This window comes from Rhipicephalus microplus, chromosome 2, assembly GCF_043290135.1.
Source record: "Rhipicephalus microplus isolate Deutch F79 chromosome 2, USDA_Rmic, whole genome shotgun sequence".
Classification (NCBI taxonomy): Eukaryota; Metazoa; Arthropoda; class Arachnida; order Ixodida; family Ixodidae; genus Rhipicephalus; species Rhipicephalus microplus.
The window spans coordinates 36,465,060-36,492,266 of record NC_134701.1 but is presented as its reverse complement, the minus strand read 5'-3'; the positions used below and the strand labels follow the sequence as shown (position 1 = coordinate 36,492,266).

Below are 27,207 nucleotides of genomic sequence, written 5' to 3'. Positions count from 1 at the left end.
AGGTTACAAGAGGTTTGTGGTCGGTTTCACACACAATTTCAAGACCTTTGATGTACCCTTCGAATCGTTCTGCCGCCCACGTCATTGCTAGTGCTTCTTTTTCAATCTGGGAATATCTGGTTTCGGCAGGCGTCAACGATCGTGATGCAAAGGCAACGGGTCGTTTTTCGTTGTTTGGTTGAACTTGCATCAGTACCGCCCCCAAACCGAATGACGACGCATCGGCGGAAAGAATCGTAGGGTACTTTGCATCATAGTTAGCCATGACGCGCGCCGAACCGATAACGTCTTTAACGTATGACAGCGCTTGCTCTTGGGCTGGTCCCCACGTCCATTCAGAACTCTTCAAAAGCAAGTGACGTAACGGCGCCGTTTTTGAAGCCAAATCTGGTATGAATCTTGCCAGATGATTAGTCATACCGAGCAGCCGTCGAACGTCAGACACGTTATTTGGCGTCGGCAGTTCTTTGATGGCCCGGACCTTTTCAGGGTCCGGCCTGATTCCATCTCGACTTAGAACACAACCAAGAAACTTTATCTCGGTTACTCTAAAACAACACTTTTCTTTGTTTAGCGTAACACCAGCACTCATGAGACGGTCTAAAGTAAGACGCAGACGCTCATCATGTTGAGCTTTGTTGTAGCCATAAATGAGCACATCATCCATCATGTTTACCACGCCTGGGATTCCTTCCAGAGTCTGCGACATTTTCTTTTGAAAAAACTCAGGTGCTGACGTTATTCCAAACGGTAGCCTCTGAAAACAGTATCGCCCAAATGGCGTAATGAAGGTAGTCAACAATTGGCTTTCCGGCGACAACTTGATCTGATAAAATTCAGAATTAGCGTCCAGCTTCGAAAAAACCGATGCCCCACTTAACAGACCAAGGCTATCTTCAACCGTTGGCATAACATAGCGCTCGCGAAGTACACTTTTAATTAGTTGCGTCAAGTCAACGCAAATACGAACGTCTCCAGAAGGTTTGAGTACTGGTACAATACCTGCGCACCATTCTGTTGGTTCGTCTACTTTGCGGATTACGTCATCTCGCTCCATACGCTCGAGCTCCTGCTTCACTCGGTCCCGCAGGGGTAAGGCAATACGACGCGCAACCGGAATAGCAAAGGGTACCGAGTTCGGCTTCAGTCTGATATTGTATTCCTCTTTCATAGCTCCCAGACTACCGAAAAGCTGAGGGTAGGAAGCTTCGATGGCTGTTGCGCTACTGACCGAGTCAGCGAACTTGATCAGCTCAAGGGCTTCGAGGGCTGGGAGACCCAAAAGTATCGAGCGTAAAGGCGAGACTACGTACACAGTTTGTCGGACAATGCGTTGTCTCCACTGTATAGTGGCAAGAAATTTTCCGAGAACATGCAGTGGCTCATTCGCAGGGCCTGTTAAGGTTATGTCGCACTTGTCTAATTTGGTAGGCAATCCCGGAAATGTTGAGGGTACAACGGACACTTCTGCACCCGAGTCAAGTTTAGCGAACACCGGAGTGCCGTTAATGATAACTTGAGCATACCGAGAATTGGAGTGCTCCCCATTTACCGCGCCTACGAAATATGCCCCTTTTTCCATATGGAGAGAAGAAATCGGTACCTTCTTTCGCTCGCCTGCAGCCTTTTTCCGACACACCACTGCAAAATGTCCGGAATAACCGCAGTAGTTGCATTTCGCAGCTCGTGCCGGGCAGGAGGTCCTCGGGTGCTCTCCTTGACCGCAGTTGGGGCACGAACTGGATGTGAGAGGTCAGTAGGACTGTGGTCTGGTGCGTTGACCTTGTGTGACCGGTGCACTGGTCCTTGACGAGGTGCCGGAACGCTGTCCTGAAGAATTCTTTCGGGGCTGCCGTTGTTTGTTGACCGCGTCCAGGTTGCTGGCTGGCGCTGCCGAAGGTTCGTCGCTGGTTTCTCGCAGCTGTTGCTGCTGTCGTTGGACGGTCTCCTTCAAGCGAGCTTTTGCCAAAGCGCTGGCGAGTGTAAGATTTGCATCCATTTGCAGAGACTCCGAGAGCTTGGCATCACTGAGGCCGACTACAAACCGGTCGCGGATCATGCGTTCCTTTTCCTTGTAGTCGCACCGGTCCGCCAGTGTGTGCAACGCGGTGATGAATTGGTCGACTGACTCGCCTGGTTGTTGTATGCGTCGGTGAAAACATGCGCTCTCGTAAACGAGGTTCCGTGCGGCCACAAAGTGATCGTCGAACTTTTTTCTGACGGTTTCATACTGCTTCTGCTGTTGTTCAGATAGTGTGAAGGTCAAAAAGATCTCCCTCGCTTGCCTGCCCATTGTGTAGAGTAGAGTCCGGACTTGCGCTTCTTCACTTCGCTCATTTAAGCCAGAGGCAAAGCGGTAGTCGTCGAATAGTTGGATCCAGGAAGGCCATTCGGACGTTCGGTCGAAGTCAAACGCTGGCGGAGCTGGAACCGCGAACATGCCGTGAACTGGCTTGACTTCTTTGTCTTCTGACATGGCGCCGCTTGACAAAGAAAGGTGCAACGCCCCTCGAATATCAGAAGGATCCCACTTCTGACACCATGTCGTGTTGCGCCCTAGCGAAAGGGCGTGCGCGTCCGGGCCGGCCGCAGGAGCTGAGAAAGGGACTGAGCCGCTTCCGATGGGCGCGAGATAACATCCCACTTTATTCCATGCAACCAGCATACATATATAGCAGACACTCATGTGACCAATGACGTCACGTACAAACGACACTTTACAATTGCGGGCGACAGCGCCAGATAACGTGGACACTTGACGCGCCTGGGCGCTATCACCACAAACGAGACCCTACATTTTTTGCATCAATTACCGCGGCCTGAACAAAATAACAAAAAAAAAATTACTTGTACTCTGTACCACGTATAAACGACGCACTGGACTGTCTTCACAATGCGAAGTACTTTTTCTTCGATGGACCTCAAAACGGGCTATTGGCAAATCGAGGTTGACAAGAGGGATCGAGAGAAGACGGCCTTTTCGAGTTTAAGGTCATACCAATTGGACTTCGCTCGGCGCCTGTGAGGTTTTCAGCATGTTATGGACACCGTGTTTTCTTCCAGCTTTGACGAGTACCTCCAACGCCTTGAAGGGGTACTTCAAGCTATCGACACCTCGAGACTAACCCTGAAGCTAGAAAAGTGCCTCTTCACGTGCGAGGAGCAGTTGTTCCTGGACACGTGATAAGCAAGTCCATAGTCTGTCCCGACCCACGGAAAACATGCACTATCGCTGATTTTCTACAGCTCACTGACAAGAAGGCTGTACGTCAATTCTTCGGATTACAGGCATTTTGTCAAACATTTTACATCGCTGTTACATGTGTAGATTAACTCATGACCAGGCGGTAGTGACTACTGTGAACAGTAGGCCATCAGGCCCGCGAAGAACACAAGAACATGTTGAGCCATTAGCCCAGAACAAACTGTGGTTTATTGTTTCCAAAATGACCACCCCGCCGCTGTGCCAGGCTTGCACAGCTCAATACAACTATCAGCGCCGCGTGGGGGCGCTGCATTTGAACCAACATTGTAACACTTCTCCCCTCTTAGGAGGAAGACTACGGGGAGTACCTATTCACTGCTTTCCTAGTTCTTGTGCCACGTCGCAACTTCGGCGTGCTAGGCGTAGGCACGACAGAGTCACTGTTCACATGCACACTACTGTTGAGCTCAGTCCCGTCGCTCTCCGTGGCACAGCTACTCCCAGTGAAGCTAGTTCCATGTAGCTGTTCCTGATGAGGCACTTCTGGAACAGCTGGCGCATGATGAAGCGGCGGCTCCGACTGTGGTGGAGCTGCAGCGATAGCAGTTTCAGGAGAGGCCAATGTTTCTGTCTGTTGGCGCAAGTGGTTGCTGTGTCAGTTTCCCAAGGTGCCATCTTCAAAACAGACACTGGCTGATGATGGACGTCCACAACACTGGCAGGCACCCAAGGTGTGCCCCTTTGAAAGGTTCGCGCGTACACATCATCACCTGGCTGCAGTGATGGAGCCTGCCGGGACCCTCTGTCAGCATACAACTTCTGCTTGAGTTGTTTTAAAAATACAGATGCGTGCAGGCTTGACCTGAAGACATCCAACGGAGTCTTGACCATTCTTCCTGTCAAGAGTTCACACGGTGGCCGACCTGTCACTTCATGTGGTGTGGTCTTATAGTGGAACAGAAACCTGGAGATCTGCGTTTGGAAGTTCCCAGAACCAGACTTGTTGAGTTTGCTCTTCACAGTTTGTACAACTCTTTCAGCTGCACCATTTGAGGCAGGGTGATACAGCAGTACAAGCATGCGGCGTATTCCATTTCGAGTTAAGAACTCAAGGTACTGGGCACTGGTGAAGGCAGGACCGTTGTCTGAAACTATGACATTAGGCAGGCCATGCTGAGCGAATGCAATTCTCAATGCAGAAATGGTAGCTTCTGCAGCTGTGGAAGACACAGGAAAGACTTCTATACACTTCGAGAATGCATCTACAATAACCAAGAATGTGTGACCTAGAAATAGTCCCCAAAATCAATGTGAACTCTTGACCAGGGTCGCTGTGGAAAAGGCCACGGCGTCTGCTGAACCGACTGTGCAGCTGGATGTTGAGTCTGGCACGTAGCACAGCTTTTCACGCTGTTGGCAATATCATTGTCAATGCCTGGCCACCAAACATGGCTCCTGGAAATCATCTTGCTCTTCTCGATACCTCGGTGGCTGGCATGAAGAACACCAAGAACTTGGGCCTGCGATGACTTAGGGATCACTACTCTTGATCCCCAGAGTAGGCAACCTTCATGAAGACTGAGTTCTGAGCTTCTGGTATCGAAAGGGTTTCACTCTGGTCCTACTGGCAGGCTTTCTCCTTTCAGAACAGCAAGAACAACATGGCTCAGAAGTGGGTCATTTCGTGTGGCTTGGGCCACAACACCTGGTGAAAGGAGTCTCAGATATGCCTCCTCTAGCAAGAAGATTTCAGCAGGTCGTGGTAATGCAGTAGTGTCAGTTGGGAGAGGCAGTCTACTAAGAGCTTCATCGTGGCCGAGCTCTTTGCCAGGCTTGCATACAAGTTCGTACTTGTAAGCAGACAGCTTCAGAGCCCACCTGACCACTCAAGGCGAAGCTTGCACGGGAACGGGCTTGTTGGCACCCAGCAGTACAAGAAGTGGCTTGTGGTCAGTGTGTGCTTCCTATGAGATGCCCCACAAGTACTTGTGAAACCGATCCGCACCAAACACTGAAGCCAGTGCCTTCTTGTCGAGTTGACTGTAGTTTTGTTCTGCTTTTGACAAGCTCCTCGAGGCAAAAGGAATGGGATGTTTCCCGCCATCAGCATCTTTGTGCGCCAGAACTGCACCTATACCACAAGGTGATACGTCACAGCTGAGGCAAACAGGCCTGGCAGGGTTGAAATGCACGAGAACTGGAGCTGATGTCACCAAGTGCTTGCAGGCATTGAATGCATTTTGTTGTTCATGTCTCCACTCCCACTTCTTCCCTTCACAAAGAAGTAAGTGCAGTGGACGAAGGAGTGATGAAAGATTGTGTAAGAAGCGACTGTAGAAGTTTACAAGTCCCAAGAAACTCTGAAGTTCCCTGACATCCTGAGGCACAGGAGCATGCAGAATGGCTGCTACCTTGTCAACATTCGGGAAAAGGCCTTCCTTGCTGATGATGTGCCAGAGATACTCAACTTTCGGCACAAAGAAATGGCAATTTTCAAGTTTCAGCTTGAGGCCTGATTCCTGAAGCTTGCTAAGTAGAGCAGGAAGGTTGCGAAAATTCTCAGTATCATTTGTGCCAGTCACAAGAATGTCGTCAAAATAGACTGCTTCATGGGGCAGTCCCCTGAACAAGTTCTCCATCTCGCGCTGAAATATGGCAGGAGCAGATGAGACGCCAAAAAGCAACCTGGTGTACTGAAATAACCCCATATGCACCGAAATTGTGACGTACTCCCTAGAGGCCTCGTCAAGGACAACTTGCTGGTACGCATCTTGCAAATCCAATTTTATGTATTTCTCACCTCCAGCAAGCACAGTCCACAGGTCCTCGATCCTTGGAATGGGGTACTGCTCCACTGATGCCACTGGGTTTATGGTGACACCAAAGTCTCCACAGATTCTGATGCGTCCATCCCTTTTAGTCACAGGAAAAATAGGTGGAGCCCACTTTGCTGTCTTGACTGGAACAAGAATGGAATCTCTTCTTAGTCTATGGATTTCTTGAGTTACTCCATCTGTCAAGCCGTACGGCAGTGGACGTGGCTTGATGGACCGAGGCGGAGCATCTGAAGGAACATGTAGAGAAGCTTTAGCACCCTTGAATGTACCTAGGCCTTCTTCAAACACTTCGGCGTAGTCTTGGACTAGGTGTTTGATGTCGGAAAGTGCGGGGATGTTCACTTCAACGTCGGAGACGCCAATGCCCAGCTGACGCATCCAGTTGCGTCCAAGAAGAGCGGGCAATCCGTTTCCAGTCAGAAAAATAGGTAGGTCGGCCTCCCTGCCATGAAACTTAACACTGACGTCAGCTTTGCCCTGAACCTTTTTTAGTTCCCCGAAATAGCTTCGCAGAAGCACTTGTGACGGCTGCACAGGAACCGAAGGCAAAAGCTTAAGAGGACGCGACTTGGCCATGACAGAGACACTTGCCCCCGTGTCCACTTCCATGCGGAGCAGCTTGCCGCAAACGTCAACAGTGACCGTGAAAGGCGATGGCGGCGTGGCTTAGTCGACCGACCACATGTCAAAAACTTCGTAAGATGAAGTGGTAGCGACGTCCTGCTTGCGTATCGTATTAACACGATGACGGTTACTTGACGATGGTGAACTGCAAGCCGAGAATGAACGTGCCTTGGTCGGGCTGTTGCTTTGGGCTTGGCTGTCCCTTCGTCGCGAATTGCACATCTTCGCCAAATGACCTCGTTTCTGGCAGTAATTGCAGAATATCTCCACATGCTTGCATTTCGATGCAAGATGTCCGTCCCCACAGCAGTAGCAGGTGATGCCCCCAGAACCTGACGAGACACGGTGAGTCGAGAAAGCGCTGCTTGTGTTCACTTGCGCTATCTCACCTGCGTCCCTTTTTGCTGCTTCCATTGCTAGGGCGGTCTGCACAGCGTCGTTGAAGGTGAGGTCCGGTTTTTTCAGAAGGCTTGTGTGGACATCCACGTTGTTTATGCCACACACGACGCTGTTGCGGAGCAACAGCGTCGTTCAACCCCGAGTTCAGCCCCGAAGCTGCAGTACTCGGACAGGCTTTTTAGTGCTGCGATAAAATTGCTGACTGATTCCCCTTCCGCGCGAACACACGAGTTGAAATGAAAACGCTGCACAATGGCAGAGGGCCTTGGACAATAATGGCTTCCAAGTACTTGAAGAATCTCGTCCAGATTCTTGTCACTGGGCTTGGCGGGCTTGACCAAATCGCGGAGCAAAGCATACGTTTTCTGCCTGCAGCAGCTGATGAACACGGAAGTACGCTTGTCTGGGGCGACATCAGTCACCAGGAAAAATGCTTTGAGCCAGTCCACGTAACAGGACCAGTCGTCTCCTCCCCCCTCGAATGGCTCGAGGTTGCCGAAACTTGACACGGTGAACAGATGGCAAAGAGATGCGGGAACGAAGACTTACATGAAACTTCCTTTCACCCTCCTCGCCAGTTGTTACATGTGTAGATTCACTGATGGCCAGGCGGTAGTGACTACCGTGAACAGTAGGCCATCAGGCCCGCGAAGAACACAAGAACATGTTGAGCCCTTAGCCCAGAACGAGCTGTGGTTTATTGTTTCCAAAGCGGCCATCCCGCCGCTGTGCCAGGCTTGCACAGCTCAACACAACTATCAGCGCCGCGTGGGGCCGCTGCATTTGAACCAACATTGTAACAATCGCCGAGCCACTAACTCACCTCACGAAAAGCAACGTCAAATTCAGGTGAGAAGCGGCACAAGAGGAAGCATTTCAGGCACTTAAACGAGGCCTCCAAACACCACCAATACTTGCGCATTACAACGAATACTACGAAACAGAAGTACACAGCGACGCAAGCAGCACAGAACTCGGTGCCGTTCTTTTGCAAAGGACTGGCGGTATCGAAAAGGTCATCAGTTATGCTTGCCAGTCGCTATCCAAGGCCGAGGCTACAACAGAAAAGCTACAACTGAAAAGGAGTGCCTTGCCATCATCTGGGCAGCGTCAAAGTTTCGTCCCTACCTCTAAGGGCAAGCCTTTCAAAGTTGTTAGCGACCACCACGCCTTGTGTTGCCTAGCTAACTCGAAAGACCCTTCAAGTCTCCTCGCATGATGGAGCCTCAGACTTAAAGAATTTGATGTGACCATCGTTTACAAGTCTGGAAGAACACACTCGCCGGCTGCTTGTCTCGTGCCCCATCAAACTATCGCTGCCTGGTGGCCTGGTTGAGGACAGCTTCTTAGGAACAAAAACTGCTGACGACTTTGCTGAGCAACAGTGAGCTGACCCACAACTCAGAAGCCTTGTGGAACTACCTCGAGGGTAGCAGCACGACTATTTCTAATGTTTTTAAGAGAGGACTGGAGTCGGTCTTCTTGCAAAACGGAGTTCTCCTAAAGAAGAACTCTCATCCCTTTGAGCCGATCACCTTCTCATGGTTCTTTCAGCTGTGAGACCAGAAGTACTCGGGGCCCTACACCACGACCTAACAGCTGGACACCTCGGTGTTTCCCGTACACTCGCTAGAATGCAATAAAAATGCTACGGGCCACGACTTTTCGCCAACATCACTCGCTATGTTAGGACCTGCCGGGACTGCCAACGATGAAACACACCGCCGACCAGGCCAGCCGGACTTATCCAGCCTATCGAGCCATCCCGAACCGGCCATTCCAGCAAATTGGCATGGGCTTACTGGGGCCGTTCCCCATGTCGAATTTCGGGAACAAATGGATCATGATAGCCAGTGACTACCTCACGCGCTACACCGAGACAAGGGCCCTGCCCAAAGGCAGTGCCGCCGAGATAGCAAAGTTCTTTGTTGAGAACATCATCCTGCAACACGGAGCTCCACAGATCCTCATTACTGACAGAGGTACGGTCTTTACGGCGAACCTAACTCAGGTCATCCTGACGTACAGCCAGACAAGTCACCGCCGGACTACTGCCTACCACCTACAAACCAATGGCCTCACTGAGCGTCTAAATTAGACCATCGCCGATATGCTAGCTATGTACGTCGACATCACCACTTACCTTCAGCGCGCAGAAGAAGCTCGTCAACTCGCCCGGCTGAGCATCAAGAATAAGCAGGCGACTGACAGCCGCCATTACAATCTAAGCTTCATAGAGTACCAGCCTGTGGACCGTGTCTGAGTATGGACGCCTATATGCCGACGGGGGCTCAGTGAAAAACTTCTGGGACAGTACTTCGAACCGTACAGAGTAGTTTGATGTCTCGGCTCACTCGACTTTGAGGTTGTTTCTGACTGCATTACGAACTCTCAACGGCGCCGTGCTCGACCTGAAGTCGTCCATGTCGTGTGCGTCAAGCCATTTCATGCGTGAACCTGAGGACTGCGTTTTGTTGTTGTTGCTGTACTCATTGTTAATTGTTTTTATTATTATACCTTCGTCTTTTGTTAAAGCATCAGGACGGTGCCTTTTTCAGAGGGGGGCAATGCCACATTCCTTTGCTCAAGTTTTGTTACCGCCCCGTTAGGCTACGTTCAGCGCAAACCGCGCCTATGGTGTTCGAGAAGCTTGAGGCTTTAGTAGATTGTTTTGTTAAGATTACGCCCGCTTCGGGAACGTCACTGATTATTCAGGAACCTACCTCACCGCTAAAGATAATGCTAGAATATTTGATAGGAAGGGTATTAATGCTGACACGCTTCGCTGCTTGTCAGTTGATTGACGGCCGATTCTCCGTTCACTGCTATCAGTGCAAGACTGCTGCTGGAATTTGACTTTCCATTCACCGGGCACAGGTTTGCCCAAATAAGCAGTTGGATCTCAATCTACAGTCTCCTGTCTTCAAGCATGTCACGACCCCGTGGCAATATACTAGTACCGCCATCCAGCGGACATTCTAGGGACTAAACGAGAGGTAGCTACAACGACGACACAGGACATACGACCCGTGGGATAATAAGCTTTTTCTCTAAAAATTTAGCCAATGCCCGTATGCTTGGTTCTTACTCAGCCTCATCTTCCTCTTTTCCTACCCAAACATGCACTCGGTCCGAGCACCACTTTATCTTCATTGCAACATAGGGAAGAAATTTCACAGTATTTTTTGACTTGCAATCAAGAAAGCATGCTTACGATATTGTAGACAAGGCAGCACTAGTTCTTGCAGAGCAACTTCGATCTATTATTGGGCTACTCAAGAACTTGGCTGTGCATTTTAGTCATGTATGCCCAGTCCCTGAATATGGATGCGTTTGTTGGGATTCACACACATCCAAGCTTGCAAGTAAACTAGCAAAAATCGGATGTAAGGGAGTTAGATTCATTTGCAGTAGCGATGATCAGTAGTTTAGCATGTCATCAAGTAAGCATTAACCTAAGTTGAAGGAATGTAGAAAGCATATCAAATGGACATTTTTTTCTCTACATCTGTTGTTCTAAAACAGGCTTAGACACTTTGTAAAGGCACCATACTGCATATGGACCACTGCTTGAAGATCGGGGAAATGTCTTGTGGAAGTTATTTTTTTTTTTCAAGAACCATTCGAGGTTAAAACATCTTGTTGTCAACCTTTGCATGAAGCAATGCCCAAGCTTCCATATACCCGGTTAAGTATGCAGGGGTGGCAGTGCTGTGCAAATTGTGTTATTCTGTGCAAATCTCACCTGCTGCGCCAGGCTGTACGTAAGCGAAAATTTTTGCGATAATTGTCAATTGGAAGTGAAATTGGCAAATCTAGCCGATTATTTTTGCCGGCCGAGCAACACTGAGTGTTGGCTACAGTACACAAAGGACGCGACCGCATCAATATCCGGTGTAGTTTTATTATGTTATTCGAATTATTCACAGGGCTTGCTAGTGCTCGTCTCATCGCTGTTATCGCCGTGGTCCCCCGCAAAAACAATGGCACCAACATGAGTAACTGTAAGTTCTGTAGCAACGAGCAGCAAGAGGCTCTAGAGTACCCAGTTCAGCAAGAGGCTCTAGAGTACAATATGCAAATACGCATTGTAAAAATACGTGGTCATGAATCGTTACGGTAAATCCTCGCATATAATAAATGTGCCGGAGAAGTTATTAGTGCAAATGACCAAAACGACCTCGGCGACACTTTCATCCGCAGAACGCTTGTGATAATGCTTCAACAACATGCTATGGACAATGCGGTTACGTACTTGTGAGGTCCACAGCTCAATTCGTACCTCAAACCGACGCTGCGAAATGCGTATGACTGGGCAGATTTCTTGCGAGATGTTTTTCTGTGAGTTCACACAGACGTGAAAATCTAGTGAAGCGCACCGAAGCCAGAACAGGGCACTTGTGTCAAGTGTGTCATCGCAGCCACATATTGACCCCATAATCATAAAGAAGCATAGTCTAAGTCATCCTTTCGTTCGCTGCTACTTTAATGAACCGTACCCACGCAGGAAAAAACAAATGCTCAATCGTTGGCTCCATGACTGAGTGACATTTTTAGTTCACGTCAATATGACGATATTGTTTTGACGTGTCGAAGACTTTTGCAGTTATATCAACAATGGCAACTGCGAAAAATGCTCGCATATGACAATGCTGTCCAAAACATGTACGTGCTTTGAGGTATATGTGCTCAATACGCTTCCATGGCTTATTAAAAAAGCGTAATTTCATGGCTTATTAAAACACTTGAGAGAGCTAATCGCTTTTTATCGGTAAGCCGCTCCGAAACATAACCGGTGAAGCGGTGTCAAAGGCCAGTTATCGCGTTTCACAGCTGCGGCTGATCAGTGACGGTTTTTCTCAACTGAAAACTGAAAAAAAAAAAAAGAAAGACCTGGTGCATCTCTCTTGTGCCTTTCCCTGCAAATACCGGGAAAGTTTTTGCACGGCCACAAACATCGCATGCACAAGCGAAAACACAGCAGCAACTGCGGTAGGCGCTGCGGCTTTTGTCTACCAAACGAAACTAAACGCCTCACAACAGCGCCAGAGCATTTTCGTGACGTGTTTCCAGTGGAATTTGCTATACACTACTCTAGTACATAGAACAGAATATACACAGTTCAGACCGTAAACTAAAAGTTTGTCTGATAGTCTTGAAGCCAAGCCAAGGGTTGGCCGCTGTGAATGTTGCTCTGCCGAGGTTGGCCGCTACAGTACAGGAGATAGTGACTGTGTCCCAGAAAGCAGCTGCAGCACTAGAGACTGCACTATGCCAGGGGACGGCAGTTGCGACTCGCCAGGTTGCAGTATGCTAGGAGACTGTGGTGGGGGCTTGGCAAGTTGCAGAGCACTAGGAGGCCATGGCTGCAGCACGGGAGGTTATAGCACACCAGGATACTGTGGCCAATGTTACTAGAATAAACTCAGTTTGAAAGCTCCGCCGGAGAGATGGGCTGCGTGGCAGTCACGAGAACTAGTGGCGCTGCAGTACGATTTTGCTCCAGTGGCCCGGGACGCGCATGTTGTGATCGGCGGCAGCGACGTGCAAGCGACTGCCATGAATGGTGCGCTGTCCGCCCATGTTACTTCTCGAACAGTTTTCGGCACCGTGTAGTTTTTTGTACAAAAACGCGTCCATCATGCATGAGGGCGTAGCGAGGAGGAGCAGATATATCTACGTTAAGGTACGTGGACTAGCTTTGCGCTAGGCTCCTACGGCGGTGATCACAATGACAACTCCACTTCACCCAAGTTGTTCGTTTGTTTGTTTGTTTATTTATTAACTTATTTTCTGTGTAAACACGGTTACACAGTGGCGTGGGCCAACATATGAGGTTCTCAGCTGCATTAAGCAGCTTGAGAACATCTTATATGCACATGTTGCCTCCGATTTTTTTCTCCCAGCGGTGACGGGCTAGCAGACGAACCATCGTAAGCAAACCTGCTGTCTAGCCTTGCACGTTACTCAAGAAAATTCGTATTGTAGGGCAAATAAAAATTACAATTTCAATAATATTATTTTCATTAATATTATTATTACATGCGATAGCAATGACCTATATGAGAAAGGTGACGCCGTTGAGTATTATGTATAGTGTGTGACAACAGTTACAAACACAACAATGACCATGGCCGGGCTAGAGAGCAGCGCGCGCTGTCATACGGCCTTCGCAAGAGGCCTAGTTCCTGCCTGCGGCCGCTGCTACAAGCTGGCGCTGCGGGCCAACCATGCAGACGTGCTCGTCTCCCTCTCCGCGCGCGGGCGAGCTATGCGCGGCCTCTGCTTTTCTTTTCTTCATTTTTCACTACAATCCCCGCTACTGGCGCATGCAGAAGGGGGTTTAAAGGGGGCCGGCTAGAAAGAACTGAACGAAGACTCCGTGCCCATTAACGAATCAGGGTTTCTGATCTTCGGCTGATTATTTGTGTCGAACGCGACGCACCAGCCATACGCGACTTCGATGTATTTTCTCCAAGCGACGATGAGCCATTTTGCGATTTCTCTAAAGAAATTAATAAAATAATTACAAAATTTGACAGAACGTGAAATCGTCCTAAGTTTTTAGTGTATCCTGAATAAATTACAAGCTTCGGCATTTTCCTGTTATGTGGTTTAATTTTTCTGTACTTTTTTGGTCTTTCACTCTGCCCTTGCTGCCCCCTCCCCCATTTTTGAAATGAAATCCAAGTACTCCGCTGTCATAGGCGCCCGCCATCGGGTGCAACAAAGAAAATTGCTGCAAAATTTTTCTCTGATCGCAGCGCGATTGATTCACCTTGGCTAGTTCCAATGTTTCGGTTTCATATGCAGGTTGAAGTACTTAGCGGCGTACTCTAATTGTCATAGGTTGTCATCTATCTATCAAATGTCATCAAAGGCACCAAGCAAACTGGAAACGAGTTTATTTGGAGAGAACCAATGAGACCTTACTGCATTATGCACAACAGCACAGCAGCTTGTTAGAATTTAGCAAGTTAACATTCGGTAATTACCCCTAAAATGTTTGAAATACATTAAAGTAAACAGTAAAAAGCACAACTACACCGCCGAGCTTGTCTTTAAGGCCAAACACAGCGTCGGTCTTCCTGTCATAGATGCACTTGGGTCTGATGCTTGCTTCATCGATTATCAAGGAAATGAAACGCCATGTGACGCACTCTCGAATTGACTCTTCAGGGTAACTGTCATGTTTTTTCCCATACCTTTCGATCTGATGTAGAAGGAAAACGGCCTTTTTTTACCTAGCTCAGCATCTGCCACAATTTCCTCAAGTGCAGCCAAGTGCCTGTTTGCACGGTACGCCTCGCTTGCTTATTGTCCAGCTCTTAGAAGAGACAGAGACTTCTGACTTTGAGAACGGTGATAGGCGACTGATACAGCACATAAACATTATAAATATAAGTATAGGTGAAGAGACAGTCATTTATCTGACAACTTGATTTGAGAGCATCATCAAAGCACCCATTCAAAAATAGTTGTAGCCTGGGAGAGTGACCAAACGATCAAAACAATTTGAGCCTATGTTACTATAGTAGAACTTTTAAACGGGCCCTTAAACACTTTTTCAAGCAATCATAGAATGAAGGAGCCAACTTGCAATGAGCAACACAACCAGCTGTTCACAAATGCGATGTGAGAACGTCGACTGAAAGTGCATGATGGATGGTTAAGTATGATAACAGTACAACAGGGAAGCCGGTGCAAGGAACAGCGCAGCGAACCGCCGCCGTAGCAGACGGTGCGCCGAGAGTAGTGAAATGTCAGACTGCAGCGCCCCTAGTTCTCGTGACCACCGCACAGCCCATCCTCCTCTGCTGGCGGAGATACGGAGCTTTGAAACTGAATTTATTTTAGTAACATTGATCATGGCTGTGGCACAACAGGTTGTATTGCCCGGCCGGCTATGATACCGAGGTTGGGGACTGTGGCACAGGTAGCTGCGACTGGCGGCAAACACCCCTTTCCGGAACCCTGGACAGCTTGGTGGCATTCCAAGTGTGGCCGTTTTCAAGCCTGTAGGACGCAGATTCGTTTCTTTCCAACACTTCAGTTGGTGAGGAGAAGGTTCAGTTGCCCTTAAAGGACCACTCACCAGGCCCCATACCAAATTTTAGTTAGACAGTGGAAGTTGTTGGGTGTCCAATGAGAAACATTTTGCCACAAATATTTTTCAAGTCGGTTCATCACAAACGGAGAAAACAGGTTTTTTGATGCGACGTGAAATGAGTTTGGGAAGAGACGAGCTCGAAACTCTTGCCGCTCCTCCGCGTAGCCTTCGCAAGCCAAATCTCTTCCCCACCCTCTCCGGCATTCGACGAAGAGGTTTCAGTTTCAGTTTCAGTTTTATTGAGCATTTTCTTCACAGAGTTGCGAAAAAGGTGACGAAAAAGGTGACGTGTGCATGACATGCCCAAACAAGCCTGACCCCGGAGCACGCGAGCGGCATTGCTTTGTTGACCAGCGTTATTTTGTGGTCTTCTGCCTGGCTTAGACGCTGGCTTAGACGCGGTAGAATTGATGAGCGCAATGAGTGTGCAAACGCGTAGGAGCGTTCCACGGCCGTCGTTTGCTCCATGCGCTGACCGCGGGGACACAAATGCATGCGAAACGCTGACACATTAGCCCCGCATCTCGTTGCAATTCGGGGGAGAAAAATGGAAAAAAGACGCTCACATTCTCTTATTGCAATTCATTATTTATCTAGAGTTTTAATGATCCTTTTAAGCAATAAATTATATATACTATGCATGCCGTGTTAAATAATTTTTGCCATATCACGTGCCACTGTCTGCAATGTAAGAGCAGAGTCGTCTACCAAGACAACCAATGTCACTGCGTTGCCGTTTACCTAGGGCCATTCATATGTGCACGTCATGCCCTCATTCTCTAGGCATGCGCCGGCAAACGGGAAGGGGAGCAGCGTTCATCATGAAATTTGACCCATTTCCGTGGCGTGTAGCGTTGCAAACGTTGGCAGACGTGATCATGAACGCCTCGTCTACGCATTGGGCTTGTCAGCTCAAAATTTTCAAACGTGGTGAGTGGCCCTTTAAAGCGAACGAATGGTTTCTTGACACAAATAGTGTCTCCTACAGCTATCTCAGGCTCTTTGGCAACTCTCCTCGTATCCGTGTATGGCTTGCTGCTCTGTTGTTCACGGTGGACGCTACGACGAAGTCGCGCCAACTCTTTAGCCGGTTCTTCAGCAGAGGCTGATGGTGAAAGGCCGACAACATCCAGCCTGGTTCAGGGCCATCTACCATGCAGCAGAATGGCAGGGACAACCCTAGTGGTTGCCTGTGGAGTAGCCTTGTAGATTGCAAAGTAGGCGATGACTGCTTGTCAAAGGGGTCGTCCTTGGAGAAGTGAAACTTGAACAGAGTTTTTGAATGTTCGGTTGAGCTGTTCTATTTGTCCATTTGCCTGGGGGTAGTACACTGATGAATGCAGCAGTCTGACAAAAGGTAATGAATTCACATGAAGTGAACTGAGGATTTTTCAGGGTATCCTTCGATTTTCTCAGGGTATCGTTCACGGACAAAAACACTTGTTAACAGCCTTTTACTGTGATGCTGGATACCTCACGACAAAAATATACCTCTGGCCACTTGGAGTGGTAATCCGCAAGCATTATGGCAAATCTGCTGTTGTGAGGTGCGCGCTCCAAGGGGCCAACAATATTTAAGGCAAGCTTTTGCCCTGGTCTTTCAGGCCATTCAACAGGTTGCAATGATGCTGGTGAAGTCCTGGCAGATTTATCGGCCTCCAGGCAGATGACAGTTTTTCACTGCTGTTTTCACTTTATCATTCGCGGCCACCAGAACCACTCATGAAGTCTTGCTTTAGTGCATGTGATGTGATACCAGGATGCATCTCGTCTGCGGTGCAAATGATTTGCGCAGTGAGTGAGGATGAAGTTACGAGGCGATCTGCACGCAGTAGCAGATCATCAGGAATAGAAATTTCCTGTCTAATAAAGTAGAATGACTTCATGTCTTCTTGCAAGGACTTGTGTGGCGGCCAGGAACTCAGCACAAAAGACTTGACGGTTTCTAGACAACCATCGTTGATTGCAACCTGCCTGAACTTTTCTTTTGCCCCACAGGCTGGCTCAGCAAGCGACTCAATTTCTTCCTCCTTTCCGAGCTCTGCTTCGAAGGTAGGTGCTGGCAGGCGAGAAAGTGCATCTCCAACAGTGTTCGGGGACCCCTTATGGTATTCAACAGTGAAATTCTTATATAAGAGGAAAGTCTTGCAGACCAGCGTGCAATTCGAAGTGGGCGTTTTCTAGGTCTCTGTGATGACAGCAAAAAGACCAGTGCCTGATCATTTGTTTGAATTTTCAAATGGTGACCCCTAAGGTACACGTGCCATCGCTCACAAGCCCAAATACATGCCAAGGCTCCTTGTTCTCCAACTGAATACTTTATCTCTACTGGGAACAGTGTACGCTATGCAAAAGGGACTGTGCAGAGCTCTTGGCCATCTTGTTGCTAGAGACCTACTTCCAGCCCACAGTCAGAAGCGACTGTTGACACAATGACTGGAAGTTTTGGATCGAACATTCGGAGGACTGTACTCGGAGAAAGCAAAATCGTGTTCATGGTGACAAAACAGCAGCCTTAGGTCACAGTGCAGTTTCACTCTGTGACATCCGAGCATGACTTGCTTCAATTTTATTGTATTAGAATGATGAATCAATTATGCAACATTTATTTTTACTCTTGTGTTTGGGAGTTTCACGAATATAATACCCATGCACAGAATTGCGCCCAATTTACGCTGTCTGTCAAAGGAGGTAAGAAACTTCCAGTGCATTTTTTCTTGCTCTCAAAGTGCGCGGTGTGTACCAAACTGAGACACATATAAATGTCAGGGAATTTCTAAAAAACTTGGTCAGGTCATTGAAACTGATGGCAATCTGTGCGACCGTCACAAAAATAAGCCTTGCCACTGATCGAAGTTTAAGAAGTCGCTCCTTCGGCACAACTACACTGAACTGCTAGAAGAAGCGCCCCTTTCTGGTGAAACAGCAGAAAGAGGCGCATGAAACAGCAGAAGCTTGCCAGGCTATATCATGCCCTTTAATAATATAAATGTCATTATTATTATTGGCAGTGAAATGGCAAACGTCCTCAGCTATGTACTCATTGCTGGTAGCTCGCATTTCAAGGGTAGCATTGGGTAACTTCAGAAAAATTTCTCATTTCAGTCTCTTAAGATTGCGTTTATAAATTTGTGATTATTTTTTAGTGTCGCATTCATAGAAGAGTACATATATGATGGTAGGACGCCGGCATCGCTGATTCATCTATCGAATGAAGGAAACTATAGAAAGCTATGACATATTTAAATGTCAGCACTTTATACGCTACCTCCAGCTTTCATTGCAGGCATTTGAGGACCTTCATTGCTGTCCAAGCGTCCTAGCCCAGAAAGATACAACGCTAACTGGCATGTGCTTTTCATGAAAAGAAAGTAATAAATTTTTGAGGTACGGCTTTTTTCTTACGACGTCGTCATTGTCAAGGTAAAGTGCATAGAATGTGAGGCTAATAGTTTGCTGAAAGGTACATTTTAGAAATGTGTAAATTAGACGGAGCTGCAGTTCAATTGTATTAAGCATGTGTTTTAGTTTTATTACCTCATCAAGTTCGGCAGGCAGCCTTGGTCGTGCTTGGTTAATAAACACCGACGAGTGCTGCTCGGCAGTGAGTAGCTGTTACTCCGCCTTGCGTGTGGGGTCATCGGCGTTAAAGAGAGGGGCCTCGGCCCTCCCTCTCGTCCACGGTCTTCGGGGCAGATCGTGACCCTGGCGACGAGTTCAATCAATGTGCGGGAAAACTGGGCACCTTGCATGAGTATGCCGAATGGGGAAGCAGAACAGCAGACCACAGCACCAGCCTAGATCAAGCCCAGGTTTCACATCAGCCCACGGTCAGGGTAGGCGTCGCAAGTGGCAGCATGCTCCGGCTCCTCCGCGGCCAGGTTCAAGGTCGTGACAGAGGACCCGTCTATTTTCGACAGGTGGCACACAGGCCTTGTCCCGTCGTCTGTGCCACCATATGTACTAACCGTCGAAGTTTGCGGGTGCCCCATTTCTATGGAACTGGACACAAGGGCCTGTGCGTCGGTCATGGCTGGCAAACTTTTCAAAAGAATATTTTCCGGAGTGGCTGTCTAGGCTGCAGGCGTCATGCTGTGGAGTTACTCGGGCTTCCCAAGTGCAAGGCCAGGCCCAGGTCAGCGCTCGTTTCGGCAACAGGGAAGCAGCCCTTGCTCTGTATTTGACCATAGGGTTGTCACCGATTCTGCTCGGCAGGAATTGGATGTGCACACTGAATGTTCAGCTGCCAGAAAGTCACACCCAGGAAGCAGTCCTACATAGCCCTGGCATAGTTCTGGCCCGACTTTAGGATGCTGGTCTTAAGCTCAAGAGGGAAAAGTGCATGTTCATGGTTCCCAGCGTAGAATACTTGGGACACGTCATCTCCCACGCTGGCCTGACTCCAGCCCCCCTCAAAGTTGAAGCTGTTCTTAAGGCGCCGAAGCCCCGAAACAAAAAAGAGCTGCAAAGCTACCTTGGCCATGTAAAGAAGAAGATGTGCCTACAGCGAGCAGCATCCCCAACACCTGGCTCGCTCGGCTCGTACTTTGGTTCGCTGCCATGTTGGTCTCTGAGCGGTTTTTCTCGTTGCCTTGCTATTGCAAACGATAAAGTCCTAATGACTAATAAACCTCTTCACATTTCGTGGAGGGTACTGTTTATCCCTTACGCTACACCCTGGAAATTCACACTTCCACCTGTCTTGACTGACAACACTAACCCATCGACTCCTTCGCCACAGTTCGTCAACTGCCCTGGTCATCCTAGGCTACTGGACCTAAAGGTCTTCAGCGGTGCGAATAGGATCGACGTAGAAGACTGGTTTGACTATACGAACTGGTGAGCATTAATAATAGGTGGTATGAAGCCGACAAGCTGGGCCATGTCATATTTTATCTCACTGGCGTCGCCGAATTGGGGTTTAACAACCACAAACACAACATTTCTGCATGGAGCGTCTTTAAGGCGTCTTGTTCTGAAATGTTTGGTCGGCCGGCTGTCCGCAAGCAGCGGGCAGAACAGCGCTTGTGCGTACACTCTCAGCACACTGGCGAAAACTTCACTAGCTATATTGAGGACGTTGTCGTTGACCTTTGTCGACGTGTGAATGACACCATGCCTGTATCTGAAAAAATCAAACACATTATGAAGGGCATTGACGACGGCACATTCCAAATGCTCTCTACTAGGAATTCGAGCACAGTTTCGGAAGTCGTCAGCTTGTGTCAAAGCTATGACGAGTTGAAAAAGCAATGCACTCTGACTTTGCAGCCTCAGCGTGGTGGCGAGTCGTTGTCAAGTTTCGACTCCATGCCCGACCATTCAGCGTTGCTTCATGAAGTCCGAGCCTTTGTCAGTGAGGAATTCGCCCGCCAACTTTCCCTGGTGCCATTTACTGACGAGACTACCAGCCGTCTACCTGCCCCACTCCGTATTCCTAGTTTGGAAGAGGTTGCTGAAGCTGTTTCTCTTGCACACCACAAGCCACCTCCATTCAGCCCTGTTCACTGCCCGCATGCTGCGCAGCCACTGGGTGCTCCTGTCGCCTATTTTATAGCCGTGCAGCCTGTGGCCGCGCCCCTAACGTATGCAGCGCTGCCTGTGGCTGCTCCTGTCGCCTATCCACAAGAAATGCAGCCTGTAGCCGCGCCCCTCACATATGCGGACGCTGTGCATAGGCTTCTGCAACCGCCTTACCCCACGTATTCACAGCCCGTGCACCCAGCTGCTTATACTGCACCTTGGGCGGTATCACCAGTCGCCAATATTTGGAGGACGCCCGATAACCAGCCGATTCGCTACGCCTACTTCACTCCTAGACACGTCGTTTCCTACTGCCGCCGTCGACCTCAGATGTTTGACGACTATACCCGGTTGTCGCAACCAGGAGCCAACCTGTCTATGCGCCTACTGACCACCTTGACTCCCAGCCACAGCGCGCACCCTTTCCTCGTCGGCGATCGCCCTCTATCATGCGTCGCCGGCCTGGACCTTCCAACCAGAAAAACAAACCATCGCAGTTCAAGAGGCAAGAACTGCGCCTTTTTCGAACTGTCCAAGACCTCACTCCGCCCCTGATAACGTGGTCGCAGTAACTTTTGAAGGTCATCGTACGTTTGCACTTGTGGACACCGGCGCCCTTGTTTTTGTTATAGCCGCTGATCTCTGCCGTTTATTACGCAAAGTTGAGACGCCGCTCTCGGGACTTGCTCCACACTGCAAGCACACAGCAAGTGACGCCTCTCGCAGCCTGCTCTACAAGAGTGTCCATCGAAGGTATTCTTTACATCCTGGATTTTATTGTCTTTGCTGCCTGCTTACATGATATCTTCCTCGGATGGGGCTTCCTATCCCACCATAATGCCGTCATCAACTGCACACGTGCTGAGGTTGAATTTTCGCCCTTGCGTGATGTCCCATTACTTGATGCTCTTTATCAGCCGCTGAAGTTGCTCATTCGTGAAGATACCGACGTTCCACCTGGAAATTTCGCACTTGTTCCGCACTTTTTCCGGTTTCATGCAATACCTAGACTGATCGTACAGTCTTTTTTATGCTTTTCGATGTTTTTACAAATCGTCGAGCTCTTCCGCTACCTTTTGCGACGATTGACATTGCCACCGGAACCAACAACATGTTCATTCTTAATCCGCTTTTCGCATCTGTCACTATGCTTGCGGGGGAATGCCCCGGCCGCGTGCAAGATCTCGACCCTTCGTTTTTGGTTAACATTTTGGATTACTACAGTGACCACCCAAAAGCTCTGTCAGCACCTGGGGAGTCGTCGAAGAATACATTTCTGAGTGCCATCGTTGACACCCTCACTCCCGCTGAGCATGCCAACCTACTTGGCCTTCTGCATGAATTCCGGAATTCTTTCGGTGTGTCGCAACGTCAACTGGGCCGCACGTTGCAAGTCAAACAGCATGTTGACACCGGTCTACACCAGCCACTGCGTCAAAGACCTTACCGTGTTTTCGCTGAAGAGCGCCACGTCATTAACTATCAAGTCAAAAATATACTTCGTAGAAACGTCATTCGACCATCTTACAGTCCCTGGGTGTCTCCTGTCACCCTGGTGCATAAGAAAGACGGATCTATCCAGTTTTGCCTGGACTATCGTCATTTGAATGAGATAACCCGCTAAACGATCTATTCTTTGCCACGCATTGATGACGCCATTGACACCTTTCACAGAGCGGAATTCTTCTCGGCGTTAGATACTGGCAAGTGACAGTGGCTCAAGCCGATCGCCAAAAAACTGCATTTATTACGACTGACGGACTATACGAGTTTAACATCATGTCCTTTGAGCTTTGTAACGCGCCTGCCACATTTGAACGACTTATAGATAATACGCTATGTGGTGTCAAGGGGAATATTTGCTTCTGTTACCTCGACGATGTCGTGGTTTTCTCTCATGGCTTTCCTATGCACCTCCTTCACCTCAAGCAGGTTTTAACTTATGTGACTAATGCTAGCCTCCAGCTTAACCTGAAAAAATGCCGCTTCGCCGCACGGGAGCTCATCATTCTAGGCCACATCGTGCCCAAGCACGCCGATTACCTGATCCATGAAAACTTCGAGCAGTCGCAGAATTTCCCAAGCTGACAACTATAAAGGCACTTCGTAGTTTTGTAGGCTTGTGCTCCTATTTCCGGCTCTTTGTTCGCAATTTTGCATCTATCATGTCGCCAATAACCCAGCATCTTCACGGTGATGTGAAGCTCTCCTCCTGATGCCCTGCGTGTGACGTTGCCTTCACTACTTTGCGCCGTCTGCTCACCTCACCACCTGTTCTTTGCCACTTTGACCCTACAACTCCTATCGAAGTGCACACTGACGCCAGCGGCATCGCACTTGGTGCTGTCCTCGCTCAACGAAAGCCTAGCTATTCAGAATACGTTGTAGCCTATGCTAGCGGCACTCTGGTAAAAGCAGAAGCTATTGATAACGTGACAGAAAAAGAGTATTTGGCTCTAGTGTGGGTGCTTGGAAAGTTCTGACTGTATAAAGCCGCCCGTTCACCAATCACCACGCATTTTGCGGGCGCTCCACATTGAAAGACCCCTCTGGCTGCTTTGCCCGATGGGCACTCCGCATCCAGGAGCATGACGTTCGCGTTGTGTACCTCTGTGGACGCAACCACTCGGATACTGACGCCCTGTCCTGCTCACTTTTACCACCAGATCCGACATACGGAAATACTTGCGGCTAGCCTTTGTCATCTCTCAATTTCGGCTTGATAGCCACCTAACAACGTCGTGACCCGCGGATCACAACTCTTCTTGAATATGTATCAGGCATGCCCAACCTTCCGGTATCTCGATCCCTTTGATGTCAAGCTTCCCGTTTCACCATCCGCGATCAACTACTTCATCACCGCACCTACGCTTCCGATGGCTCCCAGTGGCTACTGGTTATTTTACGCACTTTATGATGTCGTACAATGTTTATATATTGTCATATATTGTCAATGTTTATATATTGTCATCATATTGTAAACCACGCACTTAACACAAAAAATTAATAAATTGATGCACAGACAAAGTGTACTTGTTAATTAAACAGAATTAACACGTACATTAACCAGTCAAATATGGTCACGCGCAGTTTAGTTGGAATCGCTTATCGAAAGTTTCAATTGAGAATCATCGTCATGGCCGCTGTCAATGCCTTCCCAAAGCGTATCGTCCTCGGTTCTGTCGAGCCCGTTCGAATGCCTCATTTTCTTGAAGCTCTTTTCGACAATGCTGGGAAAAGCTAGGTCCCATGACACAGCGATACTGAAAGACCCAAGCATTCGCATATAATTGAAAAGGCCTTCTTCAATGGCAGAAAAGTTGTATTAGCTAGTGCACATTCTGCTTTCTTTTGCACCAATCAGGCCGATAGTCGCGCCTTGAAGTTCACGTTGAAGTGCCTGGCGACGGCACAGTTCCAGTTTTCTTTGGCAAACTTCACAACAGTGAGCTTGAATTTTGCCTAATATTTATAATTACAGTAGGACATCGCAAGAGAACAGTAAAAACGCGATGGATGGATGGGGAAACCCAAACTTCGGAAATCAACCAGGTGTGCATTGCAGCACGAACGCAGAGAACGAGGGGAACAGTTGGCGCGACAGGCGCTCATACGCCTCTGACGTAGAAAGTTGTTCGTCCCGTGACCCGAGCGTACGTTTTCATGTTAGAGATAGGGGAAGGGAGGCAAACGCTTAAGCAGATTTGGCGAGTACGGTGTTCTAGTATAGTGCCTAGAAATATATTCCAGGCACTATAGTTCTAGTTGGGGTTGCTTCTGGCTTTCAAGTAAAAATCGCGAAACGACGAGCAGGAAGTCACCAAATGTTGCCATTTTTCTTGAAATATCACTCATAAAGTCGCCACTCTAGATGTGTTAGCCATGCCTAGTAAAAAAATATGCAAATTATGTGTCGCCCCGTACAATACAGTCCAAAGGTCCAACGTCTCTCCGTGCATGCACGGGTGAGCTGGCTCGAGCGGGTCAGGGAGTGTAAAATACTCCAGTAAATTTTTTTTTTCTGTATAACGGCCAAAATATTAGGGGCATGCAAATTATGCCAATAAATACGGTATAACAAATTTTAAAAAGAAACATATTTTACAGGCTATCACTTTCATTCTACCGAAAGTCGAATCCTGCTACTATTCAAAGTTGTTTCCACTTTTTTTTATGCAATAAATGGCATTTGTACAGGCCTTGCTTGAATTTTTCAAAAGTATTGTGCAGGTTAGTTTGGTCATGACAAATACGCCCATTTTTTTTTTACAATATGCGATGTATATACTATTTGTATTGGATTCAAGATTGTTCGAACCTAAGATTGACTATTGGCAGAAGCCCAGTGTTTTCGAGGGCCTTTGATGGTTGGACACGTGCATGTGGTTCAGGGAAGCAGCTTGGTCAGCCACTGTAGTAGCAAGAGGTGCACCTGCTGATGGTTCAGGCATGCCGGCATCACCAACAGCATAACAGTAACAGGCAGCCGCCACTTGAGATGCCTCATGAGCAAGCGGTAACCCAGCTCTGTGGCTGGGTCTTTGGAGAAAGAAGACAAATGGTACATCCAAACATGTTCTCAGAAGTCTTCAATGCAGCAGTAGAGCCAGGGCGACCTCGCTGGTCACGTGTGATACACACCGGTAGATGCCAAGGTACTCGATGACCGCTGGGCAGAGGGGTCGATCTTCCAGCAAAGCTTTACTTACCAAGTTTATGAAGAACCGGTTGAAGCATTCTACGAGTCTATTTGCTTGGAATAGTACTACGAAGACAGCAAGGGGGAAACAGCACGATCCTTCAGGAACTTGTTGAATTCTTGGGAGCAAAACTGAGGGCCCTTGTCACACAGATTTTGTTATAGTAGCCATCTCGAGAAAAGACTGAAAGCAGAAAACTTGTCACTACGTGCGTCAACATCTTCCTGCAAAATTGTGCGTTGTGTCGGGCATTTTGTGACCTCCGATCTGTTTCAGTTTCGATGGGATGTGTCGCATACCACCACGCAACGGTGATATTGCAAACGATTGCGACGCGCTAATGCGCACTCTCTGAAGAAACAGTTTCTTCTCTGTGCTCGGCCTAGCGTGATGCTCATTCCAGTGCTCCAGCGCTTAAGGGCCCATTGTCTCCCTCAAACGGTCCCCCGACGGCAACACAACACTTACCCTTTCCGGCATTGGACCAAGAGGTCACGTGTGCATGACATGCTTGAACAAAACCAATCGTCGAGCATGGCGTGGCATTGTTTTGCTGACCTGCGCTTCTCCTTTTGGCAATCGATGTCAAATGCGCACACGCCGATCATCACGCTTGCAGCCTAATCCTGAGCACGTGAACTGCAATATTTCAGTGGCTCAAGAGTGGTAGTTTCATGATCCAGTGCCAGCATTAACGTTTAATTAGACGGGATAGAACAGATGAGCATAATGAGTGCACAAACGCGTAGGAGCAATACTTTCATTTCCACGGCTGGCGTCTGCTCGATGTGCTAACTGCAGGGACATGAACACATGCCAAACACAGGCACATTAGCCCCGCATTTCGTTGCAATTCATGACGAAAAATTGGAAGCGACGCGCACATTCTCTTATTGCGTCTCATTATTTATCTCATGCTTTATTAATCTATTCAAACGACAAATTACATAAATTACGAATGTCATGTTAAGTAATTTTTGCCTTGTCATGTGCCACTGTTGGCAACATCGAAGCACAGTCGTCTACGTAAAGGATTGGCATCTCAGCACTGCCGTGTACATACGGCAATTTCTACATGCACGTCATGCCTTCATTCTCTGGGCATGCGCCCGCGAAAGAGAGAGCAAGCAGAGTTCATATTGAAATTGGGCCCATTTCCGCACTGCGTAACGTTGCGAATTTCGGCAGACCTGATCGTGAATGCCTCATGTACGCAGTGCGCTTTTCAGCTTAAAATTGTCAAACCTGGTGATTTGCCCTTTAAAGAAATCATGTTAGAGCACACAATCGGAAATAAATCCATCTGCACAAAAGTTAGAAACCACCACTTGTTTTTACTCATTTTTCAGGCAAGGCTGTTTAATTGGGTCTGGTGCTCCCGGCAGGCTTGTTCTTGGCCTCGTTAGAGTATGTTTAAAGACATATTTGTCACTTAGAAGGCTTAGTGCCTAGTTAGTTTTAATTTGTTCATTCAGATAGATGACAATATTGAACCCTAGGGTTACTTGCCCACTAATCGAAATGTGTTTGTTAGACATTTTATGTCATGGGACAGGCTTGTGCTCTGCTGTGGGTCTAATCTGGCTGACGATGATATGTCAATAAACATTATATAATAACTATGATTGCTCTGTTGCAGACAGCACTTGTGTGCTCAGGCTGCCACAAGTCATTCGCCTGCAAGGAGGCAGTCACCGAACATGTGCTGATGGCACACTACAACCTTGTGAGTGTATGAATCTATGTATTTATGAAAAGAAAGTATCGAACATTTAGGTGGTTTGTTCTGACTTCCAAGAAGCAGACACT

At 48.2% G+C, this 27,207-nt stretch overlaps 2 protein-coding genes across 10 annotated transcripts in view; one reads left to right on the top strand and one right to left on the bottom strand.

Moving 5' to 3' along the window:
• Positions 1 to 27,207, top strand: part of LOC119169139 (uncharacterized) — a 748,171-nt gene that overhangs the window by 350,091 nt on the left and 370,873 nt on the right. For all 9 annotated transcript variants that reach the window (XM_075883059.1, XM_075883033.1, XM_075883044.1 and 6 more), the window contains one exon: positions 27,038 to 27,124. In XM_075883059.1, the coding sequence (XP_075739174.1) occupies positions 27,038 to 27,124 (87 nt within the window). The remainder of the gene's footprint in view (positions 1 to 27,037; positions 27,125 to 27,207) is intronic.
• Positions 1,710 to 2,686, bottom strand: LOC142784655 (uncharacterized). Its single transcript, XM_075883083.1, has one exon. The coding sequence runs from the start codon at positions 2,684 to 2,686 to the stop codon at positions 1,754 to 1,756; it is 933 nt and encodes a 310-aa protein (XP_075739198.1). The 3' UTR covers positions 1,710 to 1,753.

Coding starts and splice junctions, on each gene's coding strand:
- LOC142784655 (XM_075883083.1), bottom strand. CDS start 2,686: ATGAGTGTCTGCTATATATGTATGCTGGTTGCATGGAATAAAGTGGGA.